The sequence below is a fragment of the Epinephelus moara genome, chromosome 5 (assembly GCF_006386435.1).
Source record: "Epinephelus moara isolate mb chromosome 5, YSFRI_EMoa_1.0, whole genome shotgun sequence".
Taxonomy (NCBI): domain Eukaryota; kingdom Metazoa; phylum Chordata; class Actinopteri; order Perciformes; family Serranidae; genus Epinephelus; species Epinephelus moara.
The window spans coordinates 27,690,791-27,701,151 of record NC_065510.1 but is presented as its reverse complement, the minus strand read 5'-3'; the positions used below and the strand labels follow the sequence as shown (position 1 = coordinate 27,701,151).

General features: G+C 41.7%; 1 protein-coding gene across 2 annotated transcripts; it reads left to right on the top strand.

Moving 5' to 3' along the window:
- The first annotated feature begins 2,843 nt into the window (after window positions 1-2,843).
- Window positions 2,844-10,053, top strand: LOC126390733 (uromodulin). Of its 2 annotated transcripts, none has more exons than XM_050045166.1 (12): window positions 2,844-2,885; window positions 2,988-3,079; window positions 4,477-5,262; window positions 5,878-6,005; window positions 6,716-7,022; window positions 7,292-7,606; window positions 7,775-7,977; window positions 8,115-8,266; window positions 8,810-9,052; window positions 9,146-9,305; window positions 9,407-9,482; window positions 9,589-10,053. In XM_050045166.1, exons 2-12 carry the CDS (start codon window positions 3,004-3,006, stop codon window positions 9,606-9,608), a joined length of 2,466 nt encoding a protein of 821 aa, XP_049901123.1. In that variant the 5' UTR covers window positions 2,844-2,885; window positions 2,988-3,003; the 3' UTR covers window positions 9,609-10,053. The 2 variants fall into 2 exon arrangements, with proteins under 2 accessions (XP_049901123.1, XP_049901122.1); XM_050045165.1 differs by having other exon boundaries at window positions 5,878-6,312; window positions 6,600-7,022; window positions 9,589-10,046.
- The last annotated feature ends 308 nt before the right edge of the window (window positions 10,054-10,361 follow it).

Here is a 10,361-nt window from a genome sequence, read left to right as displayed (position 1 = left end):
GCCTTATCATCCTGAGCATGTTTGCATTATGTCAGGTGTCAAGAAATAGACTGATTCAGTCTCAACAGAAAACAATCTCTGACTACAAAATAATTTGCTGTTCTATTTGCCTGATCTCTTGGCATAGCTGTGCATAAGCACGGCCTCACAGAGCTGACTCTTAGTCTTGTTTGTTCATGTTATCAGAACTGTCAGTCAGCTCTAATCAGGTCACACTCAAACAGTCCTGATGGAGTTTTTGAGTGATTAACTCCTAATACACTTTCATCATTGCTTATTTAGCATTATGAATTATATAACAATATGTACATACAAGAAACACTTAAAATTAACAATATATTACTAAGTTTTTGGGGGCTGTAAGACCTCTGTTGGCTAACGCCCTGAGAGAAGGACTGGAGTGGCGCATGAGAAGTGATGTAGTGGTAGTTGATGGGTCTACTAGTACGTAGATTGGCAGGTTACCAAGGGGTAAATGGGTATACTTACATATTCCAATGGCTTTTTGACTGATAGATGGGTATACTGTAAATGGCCAGAATAAAGAGATGGGTGTGAGGACCTTGATCAACAAAGTGAGGACACTGGAAACAGACGTCAGCTGTCTGTCCGTCAACACCTGAACAAAACAGTGGACACATCGAGTAGGAAGGGGTCAGCCAGGAGTCAGTGGACGGACAGAGAGACAACAAGGAGGACAGTCACACCAGATGAAGGCTGTAATTACAATATACATAGATAAAAAATATTAATTAAAGGGAAAAAAGCTATTCCAAGACAGGCAACCACGCACTGCTGTCCACTGCAGTTCTGCGTGTGGTTTGTGCAAGTTTTTACATTTAAAAAAAAAAAATTGTATATACTTTATTAATCCCTGAGGGTAAATTCAACTTTTTCACTCTGTTGTCAATTACATACAGATCCGAACACACACATGCACAAACAGGACCTATACATGCACTAAGTGGAGAGATGTCAGAGTGGGGCTGCCCATGACAGGCTCTCTGAGCGGTTGGGGGGATCAGTGCCTTGCTCAAGGGCACCTCGGCAGTGCCCAGGAAGTGAACTTGATTAATCAAAACGAATATGCCATGTAACATATCTATTTATGACCAAGATCAAAACACCCACCAGGTCCAATGTAACTCTGTCACAATGTGCTGTTTTCTTTACTTTTGGATTTGATTATTTGACATCTCATTGGTGAAAGTATTTGACCTAGTGTACTCAAACACATCCTGAGAGGTACACAAACATAACATTTTTTATTACCAATGTTTCTGCCTGAGTAACTGAAAGTTGTATTTGAGTAAGGCTCTCTCTTTGATGATTGCCAGCTCTTCAATGAAGTGTTTGAATTAGTATTGCACACAGGTACTTACCAGCACAAAGTGTTGTAAAAAATATTACCGGCACTCTTGTCTTGTAGAACAAAGGACTGGGTCAATTATTTACTTGAGTGTAACACTAAAGGGGGAGTGAGCTTGGAAACATGATTAGACAAAAACATTACAGCAAGGCTGCCAATGATTCCAGTGAATAATGATAAGGTGTGACACAAAAATACCATAAAATCACAATAAATGAAACTGACAGTGTGAGCGAGGTCATCCAGTCTATAGTGATCTAATGTTTTCCAGGCTCGTACTGGACTGATTAAAGAAAAGAAAAACACCTTTTCAAAGCCAGACAATTAAATACAAAAGGTGGGGTCCAACATAAACATGCTGTACAGTAATAATTGTGTATGAGATATGATGTACCAGTTTAATTCATGCATGAGATTCAACTGGTTATCTTTTTAAATGTATTAATATGTCCGTCAGAAGTGCATCTTCATTTAGGCAACATAGGCATGCCAAAAAAAAATCTGTCTTTTTTGAGATCAGAAAAAATGCGGAAAGTATTAAAGTAACGTCTAAACTACATGGGACATAGACGTGTCTGCCACAGCCCAGCAAGTAGCCCAGGAACCAAGGAACCAAGGAATCTATAGCCTAAATAAAGGAAAGGGCATGTGTCAGTGACAGCGTTCGAGGAGTCAGACTTTGGTGCCAGTTCTATAGGAGTCAACAGGACGGGTGCGGCAAATCACACTATAACTCATCATCATTTGCTGATCCTGGATCGACATGTAGGGATGGTGGGTGAGTCATGTAGCTGCTCATCTGCAGTTATACCTACTTGAAGAAAACCTGCTCCACTCCACCTACGTGACAAGTCACATCCGTGCCCCATAAATGTCTGATGTAAGAGAAAATGAAAAAGCACAAGATGTTGTCAAGGGTGCCAAACTGATGTCCATACTTCTTCCTTGGACTTTTATTTATTTTATTTTTTTTTTTGACAAAATAATCTTTAATAGTCAACTCACAATGTCCAAAAATGGATGCCGGTGGGATTTGCTGAGTCAAACTGAGTAAAAGCCTTTAATGGTTATTTGGTCAAAATATATTTCAAATGGTCTGGAACTCAATGTACTCTCAGATATTTTAGCCACTGCTGTGACAAAAGGTGTTTATAGAGGGGCTAGTGAGTCAGTGCATTAACGCTGGAATGTGCAAACTTATGAGGACCAAGAGGTCTCCATTATGTTTCAACACTAACCTTAGATTGATTGTGCCATAAAAATGTATTGACTCAGGACTTTGTTTGCATGCCAGTCCTGTTTGAATTGTATCTTAATTTTGTCTTATTTGATTAATAAGTAACTCTTTCCATGTCGTATGAATCATTGCTGTCACTGACCCATTTATGTGTTTCACCAATGACTGCTTCATTGGTCCTTTGAACACACACACAGGCCTATAAATACTCACACTCATTCGCTGGGAGATTTACAAGTCATTCGCCAACTCCTGGATTCCCACACAGTCTCTCTAAAGGTGAGTACAAAGACTGGTGTAGTGAGTAATTTTCTGCAAGGCAGCATAATTCTATATTGATAAATAATTATTGTTTTGAATTGTCTCTTTGGTCTTTTTCAGCAAGTTTGTGTCGTGGATGTGGTCCATAATGGGGGTGCCTGGGGGGCTGTTACTGCTCATAATTTTGGAGGTTTTTACAGGAAGCACTTCAGGTAAATCGTCTGATATCTTTTCATCTTGGGTTAGACATTATGACACATATCTGACACGTAGTTGTACGTTCCTTTTTGAAAAATTAATTACTTTTTCGTGGATATTTTTCTTCTTGTCTCACATATGGATGGGCTGCAAGTAACAGACTAATAGAACTGCACCCTGAAATGTATCCTTGAGTAGATTAAGATAAAAGATTTAATTTGGCACTATCAATGTCGCATTTTCTTATCCCACAATTATTATCACTACAAGTGATGGTATGGATGACAAGAGAAGTCAGGTAACATAGGACAAATAAGGTTTTATATCTTGGGCCCTTTAAAAATGATCAAACATGTTGATGCATGTTTATTACATATGTGCTTTACATGAAACAATCATTTTGACTGGTCTGAGATAACTAGGATGGACAGAACAAAGATTTAAAAAACCACTGATCTAAGAAATTACCAGGTCAGCCATGTGGCATGTTGATTTTTTCTTTTTGGTAATAAGAGTGCTGCATCCAAAATAATAAGGGTACAACATTAAAAATGTTTGTAGGATGTTACATTTGATTAACTGTTTGACTTATGATCAAAATATGTTCACAATACTCTTGACTATTTATGGGAAAGGGTTTTGAGTGAGTACTTCATGCATTCAGGTAAAATGGGACAAAACATTAAGATAGAATGGGACATTTATGACTTATGCTGTTGTGTGCCACCCTGTAATATTACAGACATTTTATCATTTTTGTCACTATAAAATTTTAGAGATGGTGCAGTGAGTCCATGTTAACCACAATAGTCCAGAATTAGCCGTCATTAACAAGCGTGCAAGCACACACACGCATGTCCACTGTAGACAAGGAAACAGGCAGCAGAAGAACAGGGAAAGCATGGCAGAAAAGTTAGAGGATCTTTTAATTGCAGAGTTAGATTACCTTAATGATGTAATGAATCAATGACTGAACTGAACAGTTGATTTAACCATTTCAAAAACAAACAAATATGATTGTCCCATTTTACCTGAACATGCCACCACAGTGAGGTCAGGGTTCTTGATGTATTTGAGAATTCTAAAGTATTTTTCTTGGCAACATATTTTCTTTGTAGAACAACCGCAAAGATACATAACAAGTTTTGAAAGTAACACTGAATTATATTTGGTTTTCTTTGTAATCGATCAAAAAGTGTCCCGTATTACTAGACTTCACTATGCCTCTGATGTAATTCTACAGGTATCCCTCTGTTATGAGATTTAAAGCTTTTTTTCTAGGTAATTGTACTCACTGAATACTTCAAAACAAATTATTCAGAATCAGAAAAGCTTAGTTCATTTATGTCCTTTGCATGTAATAACTAAAAATGAGCAATAGCATGTATCAAACTATCCTCACTTTTCACAGGGACACTTGTCTCCAGCTGTGACTCATGTCATGATGAAGCCACCTGCCTGGAGTCACAAGAACGAGGCGACACTTTCACCAGCCAGGCGGTCTCTTGTGTCTGCAAAGATGGCTTTGTGGGTGATGGTCTTACCTGTTACGATACAAAACTCTGCAGTGACTCCTCTTGCTGTAGCCAAGGTTATCACTGGTCACCAGACAGGGGCTGCGTGGACACTGACGAGTGCTCCCTCCCAGACTCACCCTGCACCCCACCTCAGGTTTGCCAAAACACACCAGGCTCTTTCGAGTGCCTGCAGCCCTCCTCCAGAGCCAGAATGGGAAACTCTCCCCAATCTGTCCAGTTTAGCTGTGGAAACACTGTTTGTCCTGTAGGCATGGACTGCATCCGTAACAATGGGACTCAACGCTGCGCTGACCCCTGTGAGCACTACATTGTACTGGATGATGACTGGCGTTCGACAAATAACACATCAAATGAGATCCTACACTGTGACCGAAATGTGAACTGGCAAGGCTGGTATCGCTTCTTCCTGGGGCAAACCAGTGCTCATATTCCAGACAGGTGTGTAGGTGAAAACAGGTGTGGAACCCACGCTCCTATGTGGATAACACAACCGAATCCCACGCAGCCAGACGAAATTGTGACTCGTACTGCTTGTAATGCATGGGCCGGCAGCTGCTGCCATTTTACCTCAACCACCATCCATGTGAAGCTCTGCTATGGAAACTACTACGTCTACAAACTTGCAAAGCCAACTGCATGCCATCTTGCATACTGTGCAGGTAGAGATCAGAGAACTTTACTCCAGCACAATATAACAACAATAGGTTTGAACATTAGCAATGCTGTTTATGCCAAAGTCTTTACCCTACCTATGTTTTGAAACTTAACCATAGTAACACCAGATAGTTTTAGCCTTTAGCTGGCATGAGTGAAAATAAGTCATCCTGAACATTTGTTGTGTTGTGGTTTCAGAATGATGAAGACAGTTGGAGAACAACTGGATACAAAATAGGACGTAGGCTCTATGGGAGGATGTTTTTTTCCCCCCAAATAATGTACAGATTTTTAGTCATTCTATTATCTCAAATGGCTTGAAAGACAGTGTATATAGCTAAGTAGGGGACAAAATCTCCCCAAGGGAGCATACCCCCGGACCCCTCTAGCTTTGGGCTGAGCCATGCTTGTTTGCAAAGTCTCGCTTTGCTCCTGGTATTGTTTCATCTGAAACATCTCTCACTGTAACAAAAAATTCAGTTTTCTCATCTAATTTATTTAAGTGTTTCAGAGGAGTCATGCCACTGTTGTCCTCTTGTTCTTAAAGTGAATGCACAGTTTATGAAACCAAAATCTCATTGGTTTAGCACCAGTATCTCACAGTCTTTTCCCTGTAACAGAGGTGAACAGCACCAGCCCTGCAGTTCCACCAACCACACCTGATCCATACATATCTGCTGAAAGCCAGTCAGTCCCTCTCACTTCAGCAACACCAACAGTGGACAACAGCACAGGAGTTGAAGGGGAGGTCCGCCTGGTCAACGGAGGAAACAGCTCCTGCTCTGGCAGAGTAGAGATCTTCCACAGTGGACAGTGGGGGACGGTGTGTGATGATGGCTGGGACCTAAACGATGCCAATGTGGTGTGCAGACAGCTGGGCTGTGGCTCTGCTCGTTCAGCGCTACAAAGTGCAGCTTTTGGACAGGGCAGTGGACCCATCTGGCTGGACGATGTCAATTGTTTTGGAAATGAACCATCGATAACAAACTGCAGACATCCAGGGTTTGGGGTCCACAACTGTGTTCATGGTGAAGATGCCAGCATTATCTGTGAAGGTAAATGTTTATACATCCTTTAGGTCCACTTTATTTCTTATTGCTCACATTTAACTAGAAAAATGGCCTCATCAATATGTTTAATTTACCTCACACAGCCGATATTAGTTTGCAGCACAAGAAGTCAAATATACAGTAAAACCTGAGTTCGTTATCAACATGAACAGAGTTGTGTGCCCAACAATAATCACTTATATCTATAACAAAAAAAGAGCTTTTCGGCATGAACACTGATGGCAGTGCAGTGCTGTAGTTGTCCTGTGACTTCACAGAAACTTTTCTTTCAGTTCAACCAGGACCCAACACCACAGCTTTACCACCCTCACCTGGTCCAACACCTCAGGTGACAGCTAATAGCACTACCACACCAGCAGTGAACAACAGCACAGGAGTTGAGGGGGAGGTCCGCCTGGTCAACGGAGGAAACAGCTCCTGCTCTGGCAGAGTAGAGATCTTCCACAGTGGACAGTGGGGGACGGTGTGTGATGATGCCTGGGACCTGCTTGATGCTCAGGTGGTGTGCAGACAGCTGGGCTGTGGCAGGGTCCTGTCAGCACCACAAGGTGCACGCTTTGGACAGGGCAGAGGGCCCATCTGGTTGGATGATGTCATGTGCAGAGGGAGCGAATCAGAGCTCAGCGAGTGCAGACACAGAGGGTTTGGATCTCACAACTGTGGTCACAATGAGGATGCTGGTGTCGTCTGTGAAGGTAGATACAGATTTGTGCAGCTAAAGGCAATGAAGTGTCACTGTGTAACATGCTGTAACATTTAGCTGAGAGGAGTTCCGTTACCACTTGTTACAGTAATATGAAATATGTGTTTTACACTACTCTTTATTATCTGTTCCCCTAAAAAGTTTTTGTCATTTTAAACAGAAAGCTGTTGTTAATGTTATTTTTCAAAGACCATCTTCATGAAGTCCATCTCTCATCTGTGTCTGATATTAACGATAATATGTGTCATGTTTTTCTGTCAGCTCTTTCACCAGTGAGGCTGGTCAACTCTGACAACCGCTGCTCTGGCAGAGTGGAGGTCTACCATGATGGACTGTGGGGGACGGTGTGTGATGATGGCTGGGACCTAAACGATGCCAATGTGGTGTGCAGACAGCTGGGCTGTGGCTCTGCTCGTTCAGCACTACAAAGTGCAGCTTTTGGACAGGGCAGTGGACCCATCTGGCTGGACGATGTCAGCTGTTTTGGAAATGAACCATCGATAACAGACTGTAGACATCCAGGGTTTGGGGTCCACAACTGTGTTCATGGTGAAGATGCCAGCATCATCTGTGAAGGTAAGTTTTCTTTTATATTTTGAAATCTTTTGACATTATACAGTAAAAAATACATACTGAGGTAAAGACTTATTGAGGCTCTCATCTTGGTCTCATCTGTATAGTATTTCCCATCTTATCTGCTTTCTCTCACACTTTTATTTGATGACTCTCTATCTTTTTCTTCAGTCCAGCGCCCTCCACCCCCTCAGCTTATCTGTGGCCGTGATAAACTCCACGTAGGGCTGGATATGCCTGGCTTTACATCCTCTGGTTTGAACCCATTCTCTGGCAACCTGGCAGCCCGCAACTGCTCCTGGGTCAGAGTGCGTGATGATGTGGTGTGGTATGAAGTGGAGGCCACAGCAGGTGCCTGTGGAAACACACTGATGGTAACTACTGTTTCTTTTTTGAAGTAATCCTAATCAGGTCCACCACCTGAAGGACAATATCTCTGAACACATGCTCATGCTGCTGCCTGTAGCACATCTCACGAACTGACTAATAATCTAATCATCCTGTCTTTCAGACTAATGGCACACATGCCATCTACTCCAATAGCTTGTTTATATACCCAATAAACAACATATCCTTCGTCCTTCCCATGAGTATTCCCTTCTCCTGTGCATACCCCCTGGACACAGACAGCAGCCTGAATGTGGCGATCAGACCAATCCTGTCGTAAGTTGCCTTTCACTGCATGTTGTAAAATAATCAGCATGGGTGTAACTGAAGCAGCCTGAGTGATGGCTGTACTAGATTCCTATCTGGCTGATATGTAGACTAAAGCAGATGTTCCCAACTGGTGGGTCGCGGTCCAAAAGTGGCCGCAAGTGACCTGCGAACGGGTCAAGTTCATAAAAAACAGACTTTAGTACTGTGAATTTCCAGCACAGAGCTTTTAAGTGCTGTTTCCTGTTAAAGACTGAGTGACTAACGGACAACTAATTGACAGAGACAGCAAACTAACTGGACGACATGGCCAAACACAAGTATGATGCTGAATATATTAAACTGTGTGGACCTTGAACTGATGACTAAGGAGAAATCTGGAGCCTGTGGCTGGACCAGTTGGGAACCACTGGTCTAAAGATAATTTTTGTATCACTGCCTGTTGTTTGTATATGAATGACGGAATATAACAATAACACGATAACAGAAACAGAAAAGAAAAACTTAGAAAGAAGATTCACCATAACAAAACAAACATATTTTTCTCAATAGGCTGGCAGGTGGCATTTCAGGCTCAGGTAACAAAGCCAGAGCCGTCATGTCTCTTTTCCGCAACTCCAACTACACTGAGACTTATCCATCCGGCCGGGTCACCCTGCCAGTGGGCTCGCCATTGTACGTGGGAGTCTCTGTGGAAGAGAGAGATCCAAGCTTTGTAGTTGTTCTGGAGGACTGCTACGCCACTCACTCATCAAACCCTGACGACCCCAAGCAGTACCCTCTTATCCTGAACAAGTAAGTGTCCCTCGTAAGCCTCAGCAGATGGTTTGTTTAGTATAATGGGGAAAATGTTTAATCTGTAGTGATGCACTCTGTCCTCTCTCCCAGGTGTCCCATTGACCGCAGGCAGGTGTCAGTGGTTGAGAGCGGCTCGTCCCTCCGGGCTCGTTTCTCTACCCTGTTCTTCCTGCTCCAAAATGAATACAGAGACGTTTACCTTCATTGCAGCCTCAGCCTGTGTGAACAGAGGAGCTCCTCTTGCGTTCCAGTGAGTCACACATTGATTTTATCAATAACATTGATCAGTAATCAATGCTGCTTAAACACAGTGTTTTAATGGTATTTTTTCCACCATCTCCCACCACGCAGCCTTGCACACGTAGGACTGCTCGCTCTGTCTCTGACTCTGATCCTCTGAGCACCCTCACCATTGGACCAATCATTTGTGAGTATGGGTAACAATTTGGTCTCAGGGCTGATGTCACAACACAATGAACTACACGAAATTAATAACTATGCTTGTTTTCTCTCTCTTTCTTATTCATCTGCAGGGGACGAGTCACCAAAGTGAGCTGCTAACATGCAATAATACAAACACAGTAAAATTTGTGGTATGATTCTTTGTTTAAAGATGTTTTTTATTCACAAGACATAAGATTTTAAAACTGTTGTAACAGTTTGTAATACATTTTTATCACACTTTGTATCCATCCTCAGTTCTATTGCCTTTGTAATGGTTGTCTTATTAAATAACAATTAAAAAGAAACTCCGGTGGTTATAATGAAATGAAGGTACCAGTACTTTTCTTCTTCTCTGTCTCTATTATCAGCACAGCCCTGATGTGAATATATTGTATGTATATGAATTTATATACATATTTTTATTAAAGATTTTTTTGCATTTGTATGATGCAGTCTCTCTGTTTCTTGGGCTACGAATACATTTCAAAACAAATTATTCTTTCAATTCAGTGACAACTTTTCCATATTTTAGCGTTAAGTGTGCAACAGATGTGAGTGGTATAACATCACCTTCGCGTCGGAGTTTGGTTTTTAATGTCACTGTGACAATGCCATGTGAATAAAGGCATTTTATAGATTTAAAGAGAGTGCCTTGGACTTTTCTGTGTTTTTTGTATGTATTTTGTGTCCCTGTCCAAAGAGCACCTCTAACCAAGGATGAGTCCACGAAGCGCTCCTGTTTTGAAAATTGTTTGATAACATCACCTTGTTGGAATATGTGGTGGTGACATTCATTCACTTATTCATTTCTTACTCCACTCACTCAATTATTCATTTTTACTGAAGTGTATAGCCCTTTTTG

Excerpts from the sequence above, each read along its gene's own strand:
- LOC126390733 (XM_050045165.1), top strand. The coding sequence starts at position 3,004 with ATGTGGTCCATAATGGGGGTGCCTGGGGGGCTGTTACTGCTCATAATT. Across the intron at positions 9,053-9,145 it reads TACCCTCTTATCCTGAACAA|GTGTCCCATTGACCGCAGGC; the intron begins GTAAGTGTCCCT and ends CCTCTCTCCCAG. Across the intron at positions 9,483-9,588 it reads CACCATTGGACCAATCATTT|GGGACGAGTCACCAAAGTGA; the intron begins GTGAGTATGGGT and ends ATTCATCTGCAG.